The following is a 24,592-nucleotide window of genomic DNA, read 5'->3' as shown; positions in this document are numbered from 1 at the left end:
ACTTTTGATAAATTCTGGTGGAAGGGGGAGGGGGTAGTGCATTCATCTTTGCTCTATTTGATCTCTCAGAGAACTTCAATACCATCGACCATGATATCCTTCTGGAGTGGCTTCAGGTATGGGAGTGGTGGGTTCTGTGCTGTCCCGGTTTGTTTGTTTGTTTGTTTATTTATTTATTTATTTATTTATTTGATTTATATACCACCCTTCTCCCGGAGGACTCAGGGCGGTGTACAGAGCAATAAAATAAGAATACATTAGATAAATAATTTTAAAACCCAAATCCATCAGGCCAGGCCGGCTTGTTGGAATAGATAAGTTTTTAGATCACGCCGGAAGGAGCGAAGGTCGGGGGCCATCCGGAGTTCAGCTGGTAAGCGGTTCCAAAGGATTGGTGCACCCACCCATTTCCTTCCTCTGTGGCCACTTGGGGTTGATAGGAAGCAAGAGGTCCAGTCCTCATCCACTGTTCTGCAGAGTGCTGCAGGGCTCAGTACTCTCTTCACTTCGGTTTAACAATATGTGAAGCCACTGGGTGAGATCATTTGCCATCATGGACTGAGATATCATCAATATACTGATGACACCCAGCTGTATGTCTCGGCCCATGGTGAACTAAGCAATGCCATGATCTCCCTCTTGCAGTGCTTGGAGGCTGTTAAAGGCTGGCTGGGAAGCAATGGGCTGAAACTGAACCCTGGCAAGAACGAGTGGCTCTGCATTTTGGATTCTTTGGCCTGTGGAGAATTGCTACCTTTGGTCTTAAATGAGGTGGCACTGTCCCAAACAGACCCAACGTGTAATCTGAGGGTTGTTCTGGACTCACGGCTCCTGCTCAAAGAGCAGGTGGCAATCGTGGCCAGGAGGGCTTTTATGCAACTGTGGGTTGTGCACCAGTTACTCCCTTTCCTGGACCAACAATCCCTGTTAACAGTCAACTCATGTCCTAGTCACCTACCATTTTGACTTTCTGAGGATGGATGACTTTGCTCCAGGCTTTTCAGAGTATTCTGCTTTAGCATGAGATGCTGCTGTTTCATTACCACTACTATGGACTTTTAAAACTACTAATCCGTGAGTCCCCAAGGGTTAGTATCTTGGGTCTTTACATGGTGATGGCTAGTGCCCTGGCCCCATTGTCTAAATCCCAGTGACTTGATCTGCTTTCACTTGCTTGGGCCTTTGGCAAAGATTCAATTGACATGTTCTGAAATACTCTTGTTACTGCCATCACCTTCACTGTTCAACATACACTGTTCTCGAAACTGCCAGTTTGTGACTGCATCTTCCTTCAGTTGTCATTTTCTGCTGAGCAATTGATTCATCCATCTGATTATGAAGGCTAGGCCATTTAAGGTAAAAGGGTACATGTATTTCTACCATTGTGTATTCTTCACTCCATAATGCCTGTGATAGATCAAGTATTGCCAATAGGAGCATATTTTATACTGGTGCAGTTTAACTTAGCCACGAGAAAGAGAACCAACTATTGTGAAATTCATTATAAGTATATGTATGTATATATGTGTGTGTGTGTGTGTATATATATATATATATACACAAATACATATATACACATGTATATACACACATATATATTTATAAAATTTCCGAATTTTTCTAATTGATACTATATTTGCATGTATCTCTGAAGATAACATGTAAAATTGGAAAGCAGAGATGAGAAAGCAGAAAAACTAGACTTAAATGTAATTTTGATTTACTTCGGTAATATAATCAGAGAGAGCTTTTTAAGCAACTTTTGATATTGTTTTGATAACTTAATTTCTAATCGTTTTCTTGTATATTATCCAAAAAATAAGATCGGACAATATTTGAAAATGAAATGTTTGCCTTAAGTGATGGAAATGAACTGTTCGTTATTTTATGTACATTGGTTTCTAAACAGCAGTAGTGCACTTACATAAATGTATTGTCTAATTTGTAAGGCAGATAAAAAGCATGTAATTGTCACCTCATCCACATATTCAGCACACTAGGAATCTGTAATATGTGAGAGGTATGCTGAAATATTAATATCACATGAAAAAACTGATAACTAGCTAACAATTAACCCAGTGGAACAACCTGCCTCCAGAAGTGGTGAATGCTCCTACACTGGAAGTTTTAAAAAAGAGACTGGACAGCCATTTGCCTGAAATGGTATAGGGTTTCCTGCCTGAGCAGGGGGTTGGACTAGATGACCTCCAAGGACCCTTCCAACTTATTAATATCCCATTAAAAAAAGAGTGTCTTACTAGTGAATCGTTCTTACCTCTATGTAGGCCTTATGTTTGACATTGGCTGCCTCAATTTGCCTAATATATAATTTAAAGTTTTATTCTTTGACTTGTTGTTTAAAGAATGTTCAAAACCTGCTGCTCTATAAAACCCAACAAATGCAGAGAGCAATTAAAGATTACAGAATTAAAAGATTATGCTGAATAACTGAATGGTATACAATAGAATATGAATTCAAAGTGCATATGCAGAGATTCTAATTTGGTATCTTTGGGCAGTGATGGACAATCTTTGGAATCTCCAAATCTTCAAAGACACCAGTGTAGCCATCTTAACTGCTACTGTTCCTTGGTTAAGGACATTCAACCATCATTGAATTGAAGGTCTGAGATAGTGGAAATTGAACAATTTTTAATAAGATGCCACGGACAAAGGTGGAATTCAGGGTGCTTTTTTCCTTTTGGTGTATGTGCACATGCACAGCTTCTAATCTAAGTCATTACAATATATGGCAACCAATGCAATCCTCGGTCCTATTATATTTCCATTTTCTGTCTACAGACTTTTTAATGTAGTCATAAATGATAACTTTCCTGTAAAATTGCAACTTGTGCCAAAAACAACCTAAAACCTACAACTTAGGTTCGCATCCCACCAGGCTCAAGGTTGACTCAGCCTTCCATCCTTCCGAGGTAGGTAAAATGAGGACCCAGATTGTTGGGGGCAATAAGCTGACTTTGTAATAATGCCGCTTGGGGGGTGTATGAAAGCCCTAATAAGCAGGCATATACATAGAATGAAGGCTACTGCTAAGCTTGTAAGCCGCCCTGAGTCTTCGGAGAAGGGCGGGATATAAATGGAATTAAAATAAATAAATAAATAAACTTGCTAGAAAAAAACATAAGCAATATTCTGTCTCTAATTCAGTCAGGTATGTTTTTGGAGGGAAGGTACAGGGCCTGGCATCAAGCGAGTCTGTTTATCCCGTGATGTGGAACATTGGCCCGCCCAAGACTTATAGCCGGATTCCGCCAGAGAGGAGAGCTAAGGTGGTGTGGCAAGGTGGGCGAGGCTATATAGGAGGCGCGCGGCGGGGGCGGGGAAAACGTTGCGTTACGTGCTCGAGCCCGTGAGTCGCGCTCCTCGTTCCTGCCTCGCGAGCCTCGGTGAAAGGATTTGGCGCCAGGCGGGTCTCTTTCTGCAGCTGCCGCAGCCATACGAGCCAGCCGCCTACGCCCAGACCGCATCGATTCCCTGCCGCCGTCGCCGCTGCCGCCATGAGCTGCTCGCCGGTGAACGTGAAAAAGTTGAAGGTTTCTGAGCTCAAGGAGGAGCTGAAGAAGCGGCGCCTCTCCGACAAGGGCCTCAAGGCCGATCTCATGGAACGGCTCCAAGCCGCGCTCGACCAAGAGGAGACCGGTGGAGGGGGCTTAGCCGGCACCGAGCCCGGCAATGGCAACATCGAGGAGTTGGGGGAAGCCGCTCCGGGCAGCGGAGGTGCCCAGGAGCAATTGGGGATGGCTTCGGGAGGCGGAGGCCCCGACCAGGCCGCGGCCTGCGACGACGATGAGGAGGCGGAGTTCGGCGGCTGCCAGGGGGAGGAGGAGGAGGAGGAAGAAGGCATGGAGCTGGGCGAAGAGAACGGCGAGGGGGTGACCGCCGGTGAAGAAGAGGCGGCCGACGATCTAGAAGACGACGAGAACGGCGACGACCAAGGCTTTCAGGAGGGGGAAGATGAGGAGGAAGAGGCCGCCGCCGCCCCGTCCACCACTAGCAGCAGCGGGAACGCCAACGGCCATGGCGCCGTGGGGAAAGAATCGTCTGGCAAGGGCGCCGTCGCTCCCGAGGCTTCGACTCCGACTCCGACTCCTGCGTCCTCGGGTCAGCCCAGCGCCAAGCAGCTTTCGCCCACCCAGCAGCCGCAGCAGCAGCAAAAGCCTGGCGGGCCCGCTCGCCCTGCGGGTGAGTACTTCGCGGAGCCCAGATGGGCGGAGGCGGTTGGTGGCTTCTTCGCGGGGTCGGGGAGCGCCGCCATCTTCTTTTCTTTCGGCGGCCGCGGCAACTCGTCCTTCGGGGATTTCCAGGCCTCGCGCGCCTCGTGTTTCGGAGGGGGGAGGGGCGCTTGCGCCATTTCGCGAGAGCAATGAGGAAGGGGCGCGGGGGAAGGGCGGCGCAGAGGAGCCGCTGGGGCGCGCTGTGGAACGCGCGGGGGAGCGTTTGGGCGCTTCTGCGTCATATCCGCTCGTGAGGCGCTGAGGCCTCTTCGAGTTCAAACGCGAACTACGATGGAGGCGGGCGAATCCTTTTCTTCCGATGTAGGCCTCTCGCAGCGGCTTGTTTCTTTGGGTGAGGGTTACGAGTCTCTTTGGAGCCGTCTTCAAGTTCAGTGAGCGGAAATGATGCCTGAAGCCACGAAATGGCCGGCTACTTGTGGAAATAAAACGGAAAGCGGTGGATGAATATAGCGATGGATTGTTGCTTAGTCAGCTGCAGGGCGTATCGTTTCCAGAGCAGGGTTTTTGTCCCTTTGCATTTTACTATGTTGTTTCTAACGTACTTTATTTTTTCCTCTAAAATTTCCAAGGAGAAACTAAATCTGAACAAAAACCTGGTGAGAAAAAAAGGGGAGTGAAAAGACCACGGGAAGACCATGGACGAGGCTATTTTGAGTATATTGAAGAAAACAAATATAGCAGGTAATAAGTGGTATTTAGTTTTTTTAATGAAATACTTAAATGTTTTCCGATAGTTGAATTCAAGTGCCTTTTTTAATTGATCAGGGCCAAATCACCACAGCCACCTGTTGAAGAAGAGGATGAACACTTTGATGACACAGTGGTTTGTCTTGATACTTGTAAGTAAAAAAAAGTGTGCTGGTCTCTTAAAAAGTACTTCTTGGGTAAGACTTTGAGGATCTACTTATGCTTAATACCACACCTGAGGTACAATTTCTGCTTTTATTTGAATTGATTGTTCAATATCCATCACTATCGTAATTTATCAAGATTGTTTAGAAATATGCTAATGATGAAAAGCCAAATGAGAAAGTGGTACAACATACACGGGTATAGATTGAGTGTATTTTGTACCTAAGCCTAACTTTTATCTTTTAAAATTAACTCTGCAGGCATATTCTAGTTATTGTTATAGAGACATCATAACAAATAATCCCATGAAAGCCAATATGATACAACATACTAATTACTGATGAATTTTTAAAATAACATCTTCCACAAAAAGCTAGCAGAATTTTATATTGTGGATACCACTTTCAGAGCTGTAATAAATTATTATTAAATGCTGGAATGAGGCACATAAGCTTGCATTGGTAAAGTATTACAAACTGATAGAAACCAGTTTATAAATGCGTGTCTATACCAAGTTTACAGTAAATCAGATTTTTCTTTGCTGCAGGTTGGTTCAGTTTTGTCATGCTGTGTTGCCCATGAACGGTTTAACTGATGAGTGATTATATTAAAGCTCTTTTTTTTTAAAAAAAAAGTATACCTAATACATGAAGCATGACTATTGGAGAAGAAAACTATTCTCTTTTACAAAAGAGCCTATCACTTGCATGTTCACTGTAGTTTTGAATGAACTGTGAGCTTGATTTTGGGATAGAGAGCGACTAGATCATGGAGATTTAGTTCTGAATAAGTTTATTAACTCCTGTTAAGGGGTCAAACTTAGGTTTGTCATTAAAGGCAAAAAAATCTGAATACTGTAATATAAAATTATGCTGCTTTTGAGTGAAATGCAGTAGTATCTGCCAGAAGAAATTGAAATTGATGGAAAATATTTTTCTTTGTACCCATCTATAAATTTAGAGGTACATCACAAGCTGGAAATGATATAGAAATTTTTGGAAATACGGGAAGAAAATAGGAAGTACCTTAATATGATGCTTACTGTAATGGTATTGGATACTGTCATGCAATATGAATAGGTTAATGTAAAAACCAGGTTATCAAAAATTCTAAGTTATCTCTGAAACCTAGTTTTAGCTATTGCATATGGCTTGTATCTGTAATATGGTATTAGGTTAACATTAGTTTGGGAAGTTTAATTATTTGGTGTTCTTTGTTAAAAAGCTTTTAAAGCACCATTGAAAATTGCTTAACCTGATACCCAAGTTATCTTGAAAACCATCTTGAATTTTAGACATAGCAAAGCATACCCCAAATGAAGGTTCAGCAAAATTTTGGCATTTATTTTGCTACTAGTATTGTGTCCACAATCCTATGCTAGATACATGTTAATGAACACACAGAAGGAAACTAAGCAAGTTAGGTAACGGACTAAAGCAAATTATGTGGTTACTGCAACCTAATTGAAATTGTTTGCATAGTTATCTGGGTATTGATCTGGGATACTCACAGAACTCAAAATCTGATTCATGGAGCATTAAAAGCTCTTGGTCAAAGGTAACTTTGTAAATAAAGGATATGAAATAATTGATATAAGGGCAACTTGAACGTTGACATTCTGTGAGTTGTTAAAGAGTTTGGAAATTTTTTTATAAGTCATCCAATCATCAGGTAATGAGTAGATTTTCTATCCACATTTGTTTAATTGCATGATAATCACACCTTATACCTAAGCTGCATGTAGAAAATTTTAATTCTGGAGTCAGTTTAAGTATCCTATACATAGATCTTGCGACTTTGTTTTGTAGCTTTTGTTTTTGTTTGGGATGAATTCATTTGCAAATACACCCATGGTAATTCAGAAATACATGCAAGTTGTTTTTAAATCAAAATAATGTGAACCACATTTTTTTAAAGATGCTCATTTTTATATTATAACGTACTACAACAGATTTCAACTATATCCCACCTCCCCCCTTTTTTTGAGACAGATAACTGTGACCTACACTTTAAAATTTCAAGAGATCGTTTTAGTGCTTCTTCATTAACTATGGAAAGTTTTGCCTTTCTCTGGGCTGGAGGACGAGCCTCCTATGGAGTTTCGAAAGGAAAAGTCTGTTTTGAGATGAAAGTAAGTGAAATTAATAGTGGTCTTAGGTCCTCATTGATGTTGATAGTGTTTTTGCTGAATCACAACTTGTAAAGGCAAAGAAGATACTTTGTTGGTATCTGAAGGTATTATGAATATGTACCAGGTTTAATTAAAAATAACTTTAATACTTAGAGTATAATGCTCCCTTTGCTTTTAAAGAAAAAGCTAACCAGGAAAGAATTGTTGGTTCTTGGGAAAAATGTAGATATTGTATATTATTAATCCTAAACAGTTTATTAAAATAAAATACAGAGTTCTATCTATGTAACCAAAATAGCATCATCTACACACAAGAAGAAATATGTCTTTGGGTTTAGGTTTGCAAAAATAGCAAGAAAATGTCCATGTTCGTATACATATTATAGCATGAAAAGTGGAGAGGAAAGATGGGTGTGTCTGGCAGAAATTCTGAAGAGAAATTCCTGGTTTTGTAATATATTTTTAGCCTACTTTTGTCAAAACTAAATTCTATTTTCTGTGGGATAGGTAACTGAAAAAATTCCTGTTAAGCATCTGTATACAAAAGACATTGACATACATGAAGTAAGAGTTGGCTGGTCACTAAACACAAGTGGGATGCTGCTTGGTAAGATTTTTTTTTCTGCCATTCTGAGATGAGAGAGGAAAAACTGTTCAATTTTTTTAAAACTTCGGTTAATTATAGCCTGTTTGGATTTAGCTAAATTTGTTATATATATAAATAAAATGTAATTAAGCGTACATATAACAGTAGGCCAGTTAGGTATCTCTTGTCCTTCTTCCCCCATCTCCCATTCTTAGCTAAACATTTTATCCTTTGGTTCTCTTAATAATGGGAAGATAAAACAGCTTGTATGTGATTTATATTTTATATACGTGCTAGGGTATACAAAACATTTGTCTTGAATTGTTTTAGTTGCATTGGTGTTATCAAAGCTGAAACATTCATGGATATGATTTGCTTCTGAAACTGAATTTTGTATTCACAAGTCAAATTGAATAGTTTTGTGTTAAACGTCCAAGCCACACAATGCAGTGATTAAAATGTAAGAAATCAATACATGTTACCAAAAAAACTTGTTTTTACTTTTGGAAGTTCTGCTGCATTAGAATAAGTGTAGCTCCTTCCTCTATGTAGGGTAATACTGGAAGGAATTCTCATGTCAAAGAAAGTAATAAATAACTTTTAGAAACATCACTCATTTTTGTTGTTTAGCTGTGCTCTCGCTTACCTGCTTTACCCCATTTACGATAATAGGTTTACTTGACCTAATAATTTTTCAGAGGTTGGCATAGAGTGATAAAATCTCATTGGATAAACAACAGTGGAATTTGTTCCATTGGCATAGGCATTTTAACATCCCTCCCAAAGAACTACAGCTGTTTTTCTCCAATATGTAATTTGCCTTGTGCCATTAGTAGTACGTTTTTGTGTTTTCTACAGTTTGAAAGCCTCATCTGTAATTGTTCACATTTATTAGGTGAGGAGGAATTCTCTTATGGATACTCATTAAAAGGGATAAAAACCTGCAATTGTGAGATTGAAGATTTTGGTGAGAAATTTGATGAAAATGATGTGATCGGATGCTTTGCTGTAAGTTTTTATTTGGGTTGTAAATATTCCATTTTTGCTGTTATGTGTTAGTGTAATTTTTAATAATTGAACAACTAACTTGGTAACTTTATTGCAATAATGAGAATTTTCTGGAAAATTTGGGAATGTTCCCTTTAAGACTGCTGAATTTTCTCCTGTACCATATCATTTCAGAGACTTTCCAAAAATAAATCCTCTGAACTGGAAGTTATTTGAGATGTTCAAGAGATAAATATTAAAGTAATATATTTCATCTAGAACTCTCCTTTTTGGAGAGTTACTTAATAGCACTGAACTTCTTTGAAACAGGATAGTCAGGGAGGAGGTTTAGCATTGTCTAAAAGTGAACCAAAACACTTAATGAGGTCAGAACATTTCTCGGACTCATTGTTTCTCTAGTTTTGTTGCAGCTTAGCTTGACTTTCACTCTAAAATTTACTGTTAAATCTTAACTAGTAATCTGTTTAGATTTAGGGATTCTTTCTGATATCTTAAACTACTGAGGAATTGCCATTATGTTAATAAAGTATTTTTTGTTATGACAGAATTTTGATGGTGATGAGGTGGAACTCTCTTACTCAAAGAATGGGCAGGACCTTGGAATTGCTTTCAAGATCCCTAAAGAAGTTCTTTCTGAACGGCCCATTTTCCCACATGTCCTCTGCCATAACTGTGCAGTGGAATTCAACTTTGGCCAGAAGGATGAGCCTTATTTTCCCATACCAGAGGGGTATACATTCATCCAAAATGTTAATCTGGAAGATAGAGTTAGAGGACCCAAAGGACCTGAACATAAGAAAGACTGTGAAGTAAGTAATAGCCCATTTTTGAATTAATATAAAAGCTTAGTGTTTTCAGAAAGGATTATTTTTTATGGTACCTATGTCCTGCAATGCTGAAAGCTTATAGTACAAGTCAAACACTTGGTAGATAATGAAGTGTTTTATTTTGAGGCCTTGTAATTAAAATCATGACTAAATTTTCGTTAGGTGGTCATGATGATTGGTTTGCCTGGGGCTGGGAAGACTACATGGGTCACCAAACATTCAACAGAAAATCCTGGAAAGTACAACATCCTTGGAACAAATACTATTATGGACAAAATGATGGTAAGGTATTACTGTACTAATTTATTGCACAATTTTTAAATATAGCAACTTAAATTGTAAATTGGCAGTGGAATTACAGGTCATTTAGTTGATTAGTCTATCAGTTGTAGTGTACTTTCTATTGAGGATGTGACATTATGGAAAGGGCCAAGGACAGTTCAAGTGAGTTGGGAATTCATTACATTGATCACCATATTTGGAAATGTGGCTGTTAATGTTTTTTCAGATTCTTGATTGACAGATACTATTAAAACTATCCTGGCTGTTCACATGAAGCAGTTCTTTTTGATATTTCTTTAACATTCCAATAATCAGTATTTCTGATTTTGCAAGATGTTGCAACTGGCTAATCAAGTTGACACTTTGAAAATAAATTGGGATAGCATGTTTAATTCTTAAGATTTGGTGTGTGAAAGGATAAAGTGGCTTTATTTTAGAAATTTTAATTTATTAAGCTTAAAACATAATAAAGTAAACTTAAAATCAGTTATGCTAATATATGCTACTTTGATTTTTATAGGTTGCAGGTTTTAAGCGGCAAATGGCTGACACTGGAAAACTTAACACATTGCTTCAAAGAGCACCTCAGTGTCTTGGCAAATTTATTGAGATTGCTGCTCGTAAGAAACGGAACTTTATTCTGGATCAGGTATGGGGGCGAGAATTCTTTATGTTACTAAGACAAATAAGCTGCAGTTTAAGGGGCATAGAGTCTAAACTTCAGTGGGAAATAAGTGTTTGAGGCATAAAGTTGAAATTACAGCAATTGTGCTCAAAGTACAGTTAAAATCGGGGAAAATGGTTACCCTAGAGTCTAGGCCTAACGTACATAACTTCCTTCTACTTGTAAACTTCATTGCGTTATACATGTGGAGGTGAAATCTAAGCACACTAATTTAACTTCGCTCTAACAATGACAGCTACGTGTAGTAAGTTACTGCATTTTTTTCAGACAAATGTGTCTGCAGCTGCGCAGAGGAGAAAAATGTGCCTGTTTGCAGGCTTCCAGCGCAAAGCAGTTGTTGTTTGCCCAAAAGATGAAGACTACAAGCAAAGAACACAAAAGAAGGCAGAGGTGGAGGGAAAAGATCTTCCAGAGCATGCAGTGCTCAAAATGAAAGGCATGGAACATAATCTATACTGTGTTCTAGGATGTTGAGTATCTGTTTAAAGGAGTAATGTAAAATCTATAAAGATTCAAAATTTCTTTGCCTTAAACAATTAATGCCTCTTTAAAAAAAACTGGAAGACTTCTGTAACTTTGTTAAGACAACACTATATTGTGTTCCCTCTGCTGCAGTCCTTAACACTATTCAGTCATGATATGCTTCATGCAGATGCACAAAGCTGTCTTGGCATTAAAGTGCCCTAGAAAACGAAGCTGAACATGTTTAGTGGGCGTGTATTCCCAGTTCAACCTTATAGGGAGAATGTGTCAAGCGTTCAAGAATCTTGCTTTTAGCATCTTGAGTGAAGATTACCTGTCTTATATTCCTTTTATATAGGAGGGGAACTTTGGCTTGTTCTGATGGTTTCAGAAATAAATACTGAATATTGAGGGCTCTCTGTCTTATAGGAAATTTTACTCTGCCAGAGGTGTCAGAATGTTTTGATGAAATAATCTACGTAGAGTTGCAAAAAGATGAAGCCCAAAAACTTCTGGAGCAGTACAAAGAAGAAAGCAAGAAGGCCCTTCCTCCAGAAAAAAAGCAGAATACTGGTTCAAAGAAAAGTAATAAAAAGAGTGGTAAAAACCAGTTTAACAGAGGTGGACAGAGAGGACGTGGTGGATTTAACATGCGTGGCAACTTCAGAGGAGGAGGTAGACAGTAGTGCAATTTGTCCTATGTTCCATATATTGTAGGAATCATCTTAAATGCCTGATCCTAAAGAAGAGAAAAGCTATGAAGAGTTTACAGCTACCTATATCTACTTCCAGAAAGTTCTCAGGCTCAGACACAAGGCAGTATCAGTATTTGTAAAGTAGGATAATGACTGCTATACAGCTGTTGAGTATCCCTTTTGTAGAGAGTGTCTTGATTCATGGTTAATATGAAAGTGACGGTGGCTGAAAAAGTTGGGACTTGTCACTTCCTTTCATTACAGTAATTCTTAAAGGAACTCTGTTTGGGGTCCTGCAGAGGTTTGCCAGTTGAGGTTTTGGATTCTAGCTGCAGTTTTCATGTTGTAGTTTTTCCATATGGCATATCTGGGTGTTGGGCAGAGGCTAACCAATGAAGAATAGCAGTTGCTTGTAGTTGTGTATGCCTTTCTGGGGTAATAGTTTTTTTTTTAAAGACATAGTATGAGTAGCATTTTTTTTCCTTCACAGTCCCTGGAAATCGTGGCGGCTATAACAGGAGAGGTGGCAATATGCCCCAGCGTGGAGGTGGTGGTGGCGGCAGTGGTGGAGCCATAGGCTATCCATATCCTCGTGGTCCTGTCTTCCCAGTAAGAGGAGGAGGTGGAGGTGGAGGCTATTCAAACAGAGGAAATTATAACAGAGGTGGAATGCCCAACAGAGGGAACTATAATCAGGTAAATGTGTTGTTAAAAACCAAGAAGATGGTCTTATTTTCTTAAATAATTTGCTTTCAGTAATCTACATTTAATTAAAAGTAGAATGTAGCTCTGATAACTAAACTTGAATGAGCCTGTTGCTAACAGTATGTCTAAAGTTGTTTCAGTCACTTTTACTTTGAATCAGGTTTTTTTTCCTTACATGCGTTATCCGATTCCAGTGATCTCTAATCAAAGGATGATATCCTAATAATGATATCATTTTTGTAATGCCATTTTGTGTGCAAGACTCCAAATGGTTAAGATTATAAAGACATAAATATAACAAATGCAACCATAGAACAGTTGAGCACAAATCACATTTAGTGTTAATACAAATGTGCAATCAGTTGGTTCCCCAGTCCCTACATTCCCCCCCCCAAATAATGGTTAAGCTAAATGAATCTATTCCTAAACTGTTACTTGTAGGTTGACTCAGTATTTGTTTTATAAAATAGTACATTTTAATCTAGAATTCTCACCTCTTGTATTTAGTGCAGTATCACATAAGTATAATCACAGCTATTAACCTGAACAAAGCTTTTAGGTTTCTTTCTAAATGGTTCATGGCTCTTGTGTTTGATAAGAAATATACTACGGTGTATTGGAGACATGCTTTTAGTAATAAGTTTAGCATTTTCTTAATAGAATTTATATCCAGCTGGAATACAAAACCTATTTTTCTCAACTACTTGATTGGATTGAGGGGTTAGTGTTCAACAGATAACCCAGTTTAACCCATTTCTTGTTTTGCTGTAGAATTTCAGAGGAAGGGGAAACAATCGTGGCTACAAAAATCAATCTCAGGGTTACAACCAGTGGCAGCAGGGTGTAAGTGTGCTTCTCAATTTTAAATAAAACATAATTTGTAAATACCTCATTCTTTTTATAAGACTCATAAGTAAACCATAAACTTAAATTTGATATAACATTGTGTTCTCTTTGTTCTTTTGCAGCAATTCTGGGGTCAGAAGCCATGGAGTCAGCATTACCACCAAGGATATTATTGAATTCCCAAATAAAAATGAACTGATCCATATTTCTTCAAAACCTTCACAAGAAATCGACTGTTTTCTTTAGTAGGCTAACTTTTTAAACATTCCACAAGAGGAAGTGCCTGCAGGTTCCTTTTTTAGAAGCTTTGTGGGTTTTGGTTTTTGGTTTTCTTTTTTCTTTTTGTACATTTTTAATTGCAGTTTTAAAGTGAATCTTAAAAAGAACCTCAGCATTGTGCACGATAAGCGAATGTGTCAGTATTTCAGGGTTCTTACATTTTATCTGTAAAATGTGATATTTTTTTTTTACCACAACAAAAGTAAAATGTTGCTTTGTATCTGGTGTCCTCTGATTAAAGATTTTTTTTTCTCCCCTCCCCTCAATTTCTAGGAAACAGTCGTGAGTCATCAAAACAGAATATTTAGCAACCAGGCTATTTTGTGCCTCCCCTCCCCAAATAATACAATGTAAATAATATTCATTACACTCCATCTTCCACTCCATTCTCTACGCAGTTTTTAGGTATGGAAGAGGGAAGAAAAATCAAATCAGTCTTTTGGCAATAAAGGGATATTCCTGTTGTTGTTGTTTTTAATCTGGCAATGGTTTTTGAAGAAGTAAAACAAACCTTAAAGCTAAATAGTGAAGGTGGAGTGCACATCTAATCTGGTTGCATTTGTCTGTAGAGGCTCAACTTGTGAAGGTACACACCATCAACAACTTTTTCCATTGTTCTGCATTTTGATTCTGAAAAAGCTGGCTCTGCCCATTTCTTATTAAACAAACTTGTTGTAAATCCAGTTGTCTAATGGGATCTATATGAAGTTAGCTGTGTGTCTGTAACCCTTTCCCCACAAAACTGTATTTAGTGTGCTTGTAGTAGTATACTCCACCATTTTGTAAACAAATGAACTTGTGATTCACCCATTTTATATCTAATTTTTAATCATGTTAGTTTTCAGATGGGTGTGTCTCCTTAGCCTGCTGATTTACTTTAAAGAAAGTGGGTGGAGAAATTAACTTTAGCCGTTTGTTTGCAATAAAATAAAATCATTTTACTCTTACTCTGGGATTCTCACCACATTAGTCTAAAATCCCTTTAATGAAACAGTTAGCTTCAATGTTCAAAGTAATCTGATTTCTGAGAAGGCTCAAAATGTATGCTCGCCACATCCTATGACATGGGAGAGAATCCTACGCAAATTGTCATTTTAATAGAAGATATGGAAATATGCCTGTTTATTATTTTTACAGTTTGAATTTCTGTGATGCAAGTTATTACACTAAAGCTGATTATGGCTTTCTTATGTCCACTAACAGTGCTTAAACTCCTAATTTCATTATCAGAATTTTGCAGAACTGTGACTAGTTTAATACAGATAAAGTTAGTTGCAGAGAGGAATTGCTTTGGGGGGATTGGTACAGGCAAATAATGCAAAATTGAGTTTAGCAGGAGTAAATGAAAGTGGACATTTTTATGCATTTTATCGTGAATTCCATTAAGTTGGCAATCATGGTTTGCATGTACTATGTTCAGCATTTCTAGTTTTTGGGAAACGTTATCCATAGACTAATATCTTTCAGCAAAATACTGATGTCCTTTAAAACAAGTAATAGAAAATTTATTTTGATTGAAAAAAATTGTTTCCCAGAATGCACTTGGCCTTAATAAATTTTAGGCACGCCTGAGAATCATCTCTCCCTAATTTATTTGTTGTATTTTGTGCCTTTCCCTTCTAATTCCTCTCCCCTTCATATTTGGGCTAAGAAAGATTTTGGGATGCTTTGGATGGATTTTTGGGAGCTTAGTGCATGCATTCTGTTCAGACTTAGCAGCATTATTCCTACAATATTTACTAACATGAACAAATTATTCCTAGATACGTTTTCTAGAAAACTACTCAATGAAGCAATCTGCATTCATGAGGGTTTGCAATGTGATACCCGTGGACATGTTAATATCAAAATTGCTTTTCTGTAAAGAAAACACCTTTTTTTGAAGGGATGTTTGGTCCTAGAAAAGTCCCTTTGAGAAAGTAGAAAACATTTGGGAAACTTTGGTTTTTGAAAATAAATTTTGGGACAGCTATTATGTGTACACACTACATAATTTCACAATTCTGTTCGCTTTGGCTCGAGCAGGTGGCAACATGGCTAGTAGGATCTTTGCACACATCCCCTTTGCACCGTTGGTTCTATTCCCAGAACAATATATGTAATTCATGCCTTAGTTGCTTCCTAGTTGGATTACTACAATGCATTCCCTAGGCATGCTCTTGAAAAACATTCAAAAATGGGGTAGTCCAGAAAGTAGCAATGCAGGCATTATGTTGCTGAAGTGAGCTGTATTTGTGTTCAATAAGTTTCTGAATGCAGTGCTGGTTGTCACCTTTAAGACCCTGCACAGCACAAGGCCAAAATAATGGGTGGAGGGGGGGCGCGCGAAGAAACAGAACTGTCCTAAAACCAATGGTTTGCCAGTTCTGGCAGTACATATATTCCAGATCTCTTATATGAAACAGTATTTTCTTGTGGGACCTAAAAAAGACAACGCCTTTGTTGGAAGTCTTTCTTGTGAAAAATGGCTCCTGCTGAGTTTCAGGTAGTCCCTATTTTCTTGGCTTCCTGGAAGAGTTGAAAGCCATGCTGCTTCTCGGGCTTTTAGAGCCAAGATGCTAGCGAGTCCCTCTTTGTATTTTGTAGTGTTTTAGCACAGATAAATATTTTACAAATCTTATTTTTATACATGTTAACTCTTATGCTTCATTAACTGCACAGTTACTTCAGATAGGCCATATAAATTCAGAATAAGTAACGTGTTGTAGGCCAGCGATTCCCAACCTTTTTGACACCAGGGATCAGTGTGGAAGACAATTTTTCCAGATTGGGAGGGATGGTTTTGCTCGCTCAGCAGCTGCTCACTTCTAGTTGTGCAACCTGGTTCCTAATAGGTTATGGACTGAAATCCAAAATGTAGAACATAAAAGTACTATTATTCTATCAGCTTACAACTTGAAAATGGAATTAACTAGTTAGGTTCCCAAGAACTAAGTATTTTTATAACAACAGAGCAGCCCCCTCAAAATATTCTGGAGTGTTTCATACCATCTAGTGTGATATAAAAGTTAAGGTATTGGATTCGGGCTGGGAAGTTCCTGGTTCAAGTCCTATTCACTGCCAAAAGGCTTGCTGCATGACTTTGGGCCAATAACAGGCTAAACCACTTCTCAGGCTTGGGAAAATAAAGTAGAGTGCAAGCTGCTGCATAAAACCACCTATTAGTGATTATATTCCTTTTAATTTGGACTGAGTTTGGACATGCCTAGACTCTAGAGCAGGGGTAGGCAACCTTGGCTCTTTTATGACTCGTGAACTTCAACTCCCAGAATTCCTGAGCCAGCACATGAGTCGTGAGTCATAAAAGAGCCAAGGTTGCCTACCCCTGCTCTAGACTGATGGACATGAATACCAAAAAAATGCTATATTTCCAATTGACAGGTTATACAGTTGCCAACAGTCTTTCTTTACAATTCTTGTCAAAAATCAGTTGAGCCTAAGATTTACCAATAAAGGAGAATATTTGCAGCTTGGTTGAAATGAGGGGTGTCCTTGGTGCTTGCTGAGCTTGTTTTCTTGCAGATCTGCTAGCACTGATGATGTTACCTAGTTTGGGTAATTAGATGCAAGAAAACAAGCTCAGAGCATCAAGGACCGCTTATTTAAGATTTAGTAAGATTTAATCATTACAGTTTGGGATGTAAAAGTGTTGCAACTTTATGGCTGCTAGGCAAAGAAACTCGGCAGCTTCTGTTAGATATTTACTACATGATTTCTTAGTGCACTTGAAAGCATTGGAAAAGTACTGAATTAAAAGCATACATTAATTTATTGTGTTTACAAACACTTTGCACACTAATATGCAATTAACTGAACATACCATTTTACTAGGTGTACATTTTTTCAATTAAAATTGAGACAATCATTGGCTTTTAGCAATAAGATATTCAACAAGATCAGTAGGTCATTAAGAGATCAGTAACATATATTCTAGTATACTTTGGTAAAATGTATTTTCAACTATTTGGATCCTTTATAACAAAGAACGCCAATTTTAAAAAAGTGACAGGTAGATACATGCTATACACGCATGCGTACACCTGCTTGATACAAAGCCTGCACTAATTATGACTGAAGAAATGACTGGCCCAATGTCATCTAGCTACATCTGGCGCTCATCAGTGGAAATGTTTCAAATAAAAAAATTCCATGTGCATTACTGTATATAAATCAAGCGACAATTCTTAGAAATTAAAGGCCTCAGACACTGCACCCTTACAGATGGAAAAACACTGAAAAGGAAAAAAACTGAAATATAGTAATTTAGAAAGACAAATCTGCAGAACAGAGAAGGGTAACAGTAGAATCTGGTAAATATTTTGCACAATGATCAAAAATTCTAGCATCAAAATATATTTGTAGCATGAGTTCAAGCAAGCAGTGCTATTCCATTTCCCATTAAAATAGGTACAGAGAACAGGGAAATTGCACACAGGCAGTAGCTGTGAGAAACTTAAAAAAGACTGCTGTACTTCATTAAGAGCAAAGTAACCACTACTGTCCTTTAGTTTTTGCTATTTTGTCCAATGGATAAAGCTTTCAATGTGCTCTTACTATATTTTTAATTCATCAGAAAAAAACTGCTAGAATGCGTTGCTTTGAAAGATTTCTACCATCCTCTCAAGGCAGCATATTTACATACAGTGGTAAAATGAGAATAAAAAACTGAATTTCACAATGAAGAAATGTTTTATCAAATTACAGTAAAGTTCATACTGTAATTACACATAATCGGTACAAAATATTTTAATGGCATTGCCAAAACTTAACGGCTTTTTTCATGATTTCTTTCCCTCTTCATTGTAGGATCAAACTCAGTTCCTTCAAACAGTACCTTGTTTTTTATCGCTTCTTGAACCATGCGTCGCTGGAACCTTAGTTTCGCATTGCTGTATCTACAATAGAACCTTTTAAAAGCACATTATCACTTGCATTATATTTTCTTTCCTTTATTTCAGCAATTAAAAAAACAAGATAGAAGAAAAATAAAAGTTATGAATAAGAAAATAAGTAGCTGTTGTCAGACATACACTAAAACTTAAGAAACACATCCTACACAACATTTTTCTCTATCCTATATGTAAAAATATTTTATGGTTATATATTTCTGTTTCTGTGTTATTTCCAACGCTTTCCCCACTATTCCTACACAACAAAACAGAACAGATACGTCTACCCTTTTTCCATTGCAATAGCCTTTTTTAAAGTACAGCAACTAATTTGATATTTTAAGCTTGTTTACCTTGATTAAAAAAATTCTATGGTTGCCAATAAAAAAACAACTGGGTGGTTCATAACAACCAATTTCAGAATCACAATTTGATACCAATTATGAAATAAACCAAGTTCTAAATGGAAATTATGTAAGAAAATTTGGTCATTGTTACCAATGAGAACTGGGTATAAATTCAGACTGATGCTTGGAAAGTACATCTGTTCCAGGTAATAAGGAAATCTTAAGTACCAAGTGTGATTATTAATAAAAGTAGAAAAAAACATGTTTGCATGATTAGAGCATGATCAATCTTAAAACAGTAAGCTTTCATAATTTTAGAATTATCATACCCACCAGCATCCTAATGTTGTCACAAAGAAACCTCCTACTCCCAAGTTAGAGGATCGTCTCACTTTGCCTGATGATGAGAAAAGAATCTTATTCATGGTGAACATGATAAGGCAGCAATAACACAAAGAGGAAATCAACAGTAAAACATAATCCAAAATACAATTACTTCTGAAGTTTAAGGTAATAGATCACTGTTGGATCACTTATTTTAGTTGAATGGGATTTAGTGAAACTAGGCAGTAAACCTGAGATCATCAAGCAAAGCACTTATTTGGCAAGCACAAAGAGCATATTAAATTGATAAAAGGAGGAACAAAGGAGAAACATGCAAACTCTTAAAAGAAGACCGTCTAGTTAATGACTGCAACAGACTGGCTGATCACTGAATTATTCTTTTACTATTAATTTGATCACTGAATTATTCTTTTACTATTAATTTTAATTAATATTTAGAAGTTTAAACGTTTACTGCCATATTCAGACCTTAGGGATTGTTGACAATATGTACTTTTTCTAGGAAGGAATGCAGAGTGACAGAAGGAAACACTACTTTGAAAGATGCATCAACTATGGTTATTAAAATGGTGCATAGATGGCACATGGTAATTTGTGAGAAAGTATGATGGGAAAATGGAAAAATAAAACTTTATACACAATCTCATATAATTAATTATATGTTAACAGGTCTTTATTTTTACTTACTAGTTGCCAAAAAGTGTCCAAGCCCTACACCTAGACCACCCAATATTCCATAAAGAAATGATTGTCGAGCACAAGGAATTTTATGGATTTCCAGCATTTCCTGCAGAAAGGACTGAAAAGAAATATAATACATCATAGTTAAGATATTCTTGGGGATCAACGAATGTAGTTGAACAAGAATGAACAAGAACAATTTCTCTGAATAATAGTTTAAGATCCAATTTCAAAAAAGGCATCAACATCTTATAGTTAACCATAACAAAGAAATTTGGTAAAAACAGCTTTTCCACTGAGCCACAAAGACAGGAAAAAAAAACGTAAAGTCAAACAACTATTGCAACAAGTAAAACTCATTGATCTAATGTTACTTGTAGTAGATTTTTCAGAGATTAAAACTTATACTGTTATTTTATATTTTTCTGATAGTATGGTACTTTGATAGTATTGCTTAGTTATTTATTTGTACTAATAGACCAAGAATAGTTGGATCATCTCAGTCATTTTATAAACAATTAAAACAACCTCCAGAAAGCAAAGGACTGTGAAAACCATTGCTATTCTGCAAAATGGAAACAAAGACAGAATGAACTATGCTTGAGTTTGGATACAGGAAAATATGCTTCCTTTGATTTTATTGATTTACAAGTTGTCTCTGATGTCATTAAATTGATCATGAGCTGGATAGCTCTTGTATTACTCTCCTACTAGATAAGTTGCAGAAGGTGATGCTAGGACACCGGTGTCAAACTTGCAACATATCGTGACTTTTTCCCCCATTGTCAGTAGTGGGGTGGGCGCGGTTTTGGCGTGATGCATCTGGCCCAAGGGCCGGCAGTTTGACACCCCTGTGCTAGGAGATTGGTCATATTAACAGTCATCAATATATTAAATGTATATACTTAATGTATAAATTATTCGAATGAATATATTTGGAGATTTGAGATGTAGTGTTATAAATTACTGGTAACATCAGATTTGCTAGTACTGTACAACTTAAAGAAACCCATCTGAATTAAGTTTCTGAGCAAAAGATCATGGACTTCACAGTTCTAGGAATGAATCATAAGTGTTTTATAATCGAATTATATTCTTGTTAAGGTTTGGGAAAGGAGATTTAGAGCTTATTTCAGTTTTCATAAATTTACTACCTCAATATGGTCATAAACCACAATACCAACTTTTGGCAATCTTATCATTGATATTCAGTGATAGTTATAGCAAGCCAAACAGTGGAGCCAAGAACTGTATTTTGGAATGTGTGAAATAAATGAAGGAAAATGGACAGAAGGAAAGAGGTTATGGAAACTGTTAGGAATACAAAAACTGCATTACAGATTGCCACAGAAGCATGGAAAGTTACACTAACAGGAAGCGTTTAAAAGAATGCTTGGTACAAGGATGAAGATAGAAGATGAATGTGTTTATTTCAAGGGAATGTTTATTAAAGGTTGAAAAATGGATGGAGAAAATTTTAAAATGCAAATGCTAGAATGGTAGCATTTGGTAGAAAATGGTAGAAAAATTAGTAGTATGAAATCTGCATTAAGGAATAAACATTTGAGTGCTTTAAGAGATCCTTTAAAAGTATAATACTATGTAACAGCTGCCAAAAATTTAAATTACCAGAATGCTGAGCATATTACATTTTATAAAAACTCTTCATAACAATTGTTTGTTCTTTGGAAAAATATCAAGTACATTTGGACATTTTTTTAACATCATAACAGTAATTCGGATTATATCCTCCCCAAGATGTTGTTACTACTACACTTTGTATGTCTGTATCAACACATACAAATAATTCAGTTACGATTGACTATCGTTTGTTCATTTTTGTTTTTTCCTACTGCTAGCGAAAAACCCTTTAAAATAATGCTGAGTAGCAGGGATTATTACTATTATTTTGAAATAGGATCGCCTGGGTGCAATGGCATTTCCAGAAGCAACTGTCACAAGCCCAACGTGGAAGGGAAAAAAATGGGTCTGGTGTTTTAAGGAGATTTGGCAGATTAAAATTAAATCCAGGTCTCCTACATTTAGCTTTTCAAAAGGAGGAGACGAGAGGTCACCGAAACCTTCGTGTTCAGAGCTATTGTGTATCTCTGCACTGAGAGAAGAAGATTCTCCTAGTCTTGACCGCTTAAGAAGGTGGCTATTCACAGTTGGGAAGGCGCTACGTTTCGACCAACCGAGCACCTTGGGGTGGTTTGAAGCAATCCGACGAAGAAGCAATTTTCTTTAAAGCAGCTTTCACCTCTATTACCTTCTTAGAAATCTTAGTCTCTTCTTCCGTCGCCATCACCAGATGAGCCCCGGGCTTTTCACCCTGTCCAGGCTCAGAACTACGACCAGCGAGTCAGAATGCCGCGATAGGCAAGAGAGGCCTTATGCTAAAAAAAAAAAAACAGCCGCTCTACCCACTCGCCCTTCCCGTCCGCCTTTTTTTCCTAACTCGGCCTCTCCTTTATCTCTATGGTGCTGGGAGAATGAACTGACGCCATTTTAGGTCTAGAGATTGCGAACAGGAATCCTTTGTTCAGTGAGATGGGTCACGGAGCAGCGCGCGCGCGTGGTTTGCAGGCGCGCGCGCTTGTTGCCGCGCGCGGCTGTGTGGTATTCCCCTCTGAGCTGGGAGAGGGCGGGAAAACGGCATAATAGGAAATGGGAGAGGAGCGGGGAAGTTAAGCATGAGACATGCTTTTTGGGATGGGGTGGGGGGAGAGCTATATCCCCCCTAAATGCTCTTAAACGCATTGGGACGTACTGTATACTTTAATGTTGTTCCCCAAGTCCTATGCATTTTCAGGAGAACGGTTTTCGCAGGATAGCGAGCGAATATATATATTTCGAAAGCTAAGCTGAGAAGAAATCTTAATAGTGCAAGCGTTTGGCGACTGGTTTTTATCTTGGTTAAATCTTTTTTATATACATCTTTTTAAAGTAAAAACACCTAGAACCCCCCCGTTGCGTACTCTTAATAAAATGACTAGAGTGACTCTGGCTTGAAAATTGGAGGTGTAGTGCAGGGAAGGCTGGATTAAAATATTGGACTAGGATGAGCCATATTCATAATTCTATAACTTGCAGTTTGGCCTACCGCAAAGAATAGTTGTGAAGACAAAATGGAGGAATGCCCCATTTTGTATGGCACTTTAAAATCCTTGGGTAAAGGTTATGCTGCCTGAGTGTATAACAATATTTTTGTAAAAGTTATGTGGAGATAATTGAAGTCTTTTGCAAACCTTTTCAAAATTCCTCTTCCCAAAACGTTCAGTGCTTTTCTATATCCAGTTTCCAGCTATCTATAAATGCATTACATTTTAGATTCCATAGTGTTGAAGGAAAAATTTTCACCAGAGTCCAGTCCATGCCGGGAGTAATCAAAATGGAGACTGCTTTAGAAAGATGATTGCAGTTTATTGAAGAGGAGAGCCAGACAGAAAGATGGTTCTGGGAAAAACTGACCATGTGTAGTAAGGAGTGGTGGGTTTTTATACCTTCTTGAGCTTTTGTTTGGAAAGTTGTTCCTGTGGCGTGAAATTTGACCTGAGGCTGAATGTGCTTTTTTGGTATTCTGATGGTGGTGGGTTAATCCTATTATGTCCTAAAGGTCATATCCTGCTTCCCTGGGGTTCTGGCTGATGACTCTTGGATTTTTTTGGTGTGAGGGATTGTTGATTCTAGGGATCTTTATCTTTCTAATCCAAGCTTCCTGGCTCCAATCTTTCTGACAAGATTATCACATCTGTATTTCTGCAGACCCGTTTTCTGTTGGGCAGAGAGACTTGGGGGAAGGGGTTGGTTTCTGCCTTTAAAATCCTTTGGGGAAATATATTCTGCCTTTTTAATATTTCCTAAAATATTTCTTTCTCTGGATTCTTCCTTACAGTAGTAAGACCATTTTCATTATGACTAACAAAAATGTCACAAAATAGCAAGTAAATTTTTGTACGTTCAAGGCACTGCAAGTAAGTTGAGAGAAGGTAGATGTTACATACCGATACTCAGAGTTAACCGGGGAATCCCTAAACGCGGCAGCCGTTGACAGTTGACAGCTGTCAAAAGGCTGCTGGAAGAAGTCACGCATGCGCACGAGCCAGCAGGCAGCCGTTGACAGTGACAGCTGTCAAAAGGGCTGCCGGGAGCATTTACGCATGCGCCAGGACCGATCCAGCTGACAACTGGCGAGCTGTCAGAACGCCGGTTTCCAAACAGGTCCACCAGCCAGCCGGCCAGTCAGCTGGTGGATTCCCCAAACTAGCCGCGCAAGCGCAGCCACCCGGGAGCTGTCAAGCTGCCGGTAGGTCATTGGTCGCTGCCCTAGCGGCGGGAGAATACGGTTCCCTGATTGGTTAAAACGTTTGACAGTTCTCTATATAAAGAGGGTTTTCTCCGCTTGTCAGCTGTCCAGAGCTGAAGCTAAATAAACCTCTGAAACCCAGCCTGCCTCCTCCCTCTCATCATTCGCCGAACAATCCAGTAAAGAAAATGTCTTATGCTGGTAGTCCTTGACTTACAACCATTTGTTCGGTGACCATTTGAAGCTGCAACAGTGCTAAAAAATGGATTTATGGCCATTGCAGCATCCCTGTGGTCATGTGATCAAAATTTGGATCTTGGCAGCTTGCCCACACTTCCATCTGCAGGGCCATTCCAACACTCCCCACCTGCTTATCTCCTCCCTCCCATCTCCATCTTTGCCCTTTAGCT

At 38.2% G+C, this 24,592-nt stretch overlaps 2 protein-coding genes across 2 annotated transcripts; one reads left to right on the top strand and one right to left on the bottom strand.

Moving 5' to 3' along the window:
* The first annotated feature begins 3,380 nt into the window (after positions 1 to 3,380).
* Positions 3,381 to 15,197, top strand: HNRNPU (heterogeneous nuclear ribonucleoprotein U). The gene is made up of 14 exons (XM_081314658.1): positions 3,381 to 4,203; positions 4,826 to 4,937; positions 5,022 to 5,095; positions 7,100 to 7,239; positions 7,747 to 7,846; positions 8,721 to 8,833; positions 9,379 to 9,642; positions 9,823 to 9,942; positions 10,463 to 10,591; positions 10,895 to 11,063; positions 11,519 to 11,764; positions 12,275 to 12,480; positions 13,261 to 13,332; positions 13,458 to 15,197. Exons 1-14 carry the CDS (start codon positions 3,519 to 3,521, stop codon positions 13,509 to 13,511), a joined length of 2,484 nt encoding a protein of 827 aa, XP_081170784.1. The 5' UTR covers positions 3,381 to 3,518; the 3' UTR covers positions 13,512 to 15,197.
* A 2,065-nt stretch (positions 15,198 to 17,262) lies between these two features.
* Positions 17,263 to 22,457, bottom strand: COX20 (cytochrome c oxidase assembly factor COX20). The gene is made up of 4 exons (XM_081325713.1): positions 22,146 to 22,457; positions 19,883 to 19,994; positions 19,184 to 19,247; positions 17,263 to 18,521 (listed from the first exon to the last, which is right to left on the bottom strand). The coding sequence occupies exons 1-4, from the start codon at positions 22,179 to 22,181 to the stop codon at positions 18,380 to 18,382; spliced, it is 354 nt and encodes a 117-aa protein (XP_081181839.1). The 5' UTR covers positions 22,182 to 22,457; the 3' UTR covers positions 17,263 to 18,379.
* Positions 22,458 to 24,592: the final 2,135 nt, after the last annotated feature.

Source organism: Vipera berus, assembly GCF_964194415.1.
Source record: "Vipera berus genome assembly, chromosome: 1".
Taxonomy (NCBI): domain Eukaryota; kingdom Metazoa; phylum Chordata; class Lepidosauria; order Squamata; family Viperidae; genus Vipera; species Vipera berus.
This window is presented reverse-complemented; position numbering and strand designations above follow the sequence as displayed.

Coding starts and splice junctions, on each gene's coding strand:
- HNRNPU (XM_081314658.1), top strand. CDS start 3,519: ATGAGCTGCTCGCCGGTGAACGTGAAAAAGTTGAAGGTTTCTGAGCTC. Junction 4,204..4,825: donor CGGGCCCGCTCGCCCTGCGG/GTGAGTACTTCG, acceptor AAAATTTCCAAG/GAGAAACTAAATCTGAACAA. Junction 8,834..9,378: donor ATGTGATCGGATGCTTTGCT/GTAAGTTTTTAT, acceptor TTGTTATGACAG/AATTTTGATGGTGATGAGGT.
- COX20 (XM_081325713.1), bottom strand. CDS start 22,181: ATGGCGACGGAAGAAGAGACTAAGATTTCTAAGAAG. Junction 19,995..22,145: donor AGACTAAGATTTCTAAGAAG/GTAATAGAGGTG, acceptor ATTTCTTTTCAG/TCCTTTCTGCAGGAAATGCT. Junction 18,522..19,183: donor GTGACAACATTAGGATGCTG/GTGGGTATGATA, acceptor TGCTTTTAAAAG/GTTCTATTGTAGATACAGCA.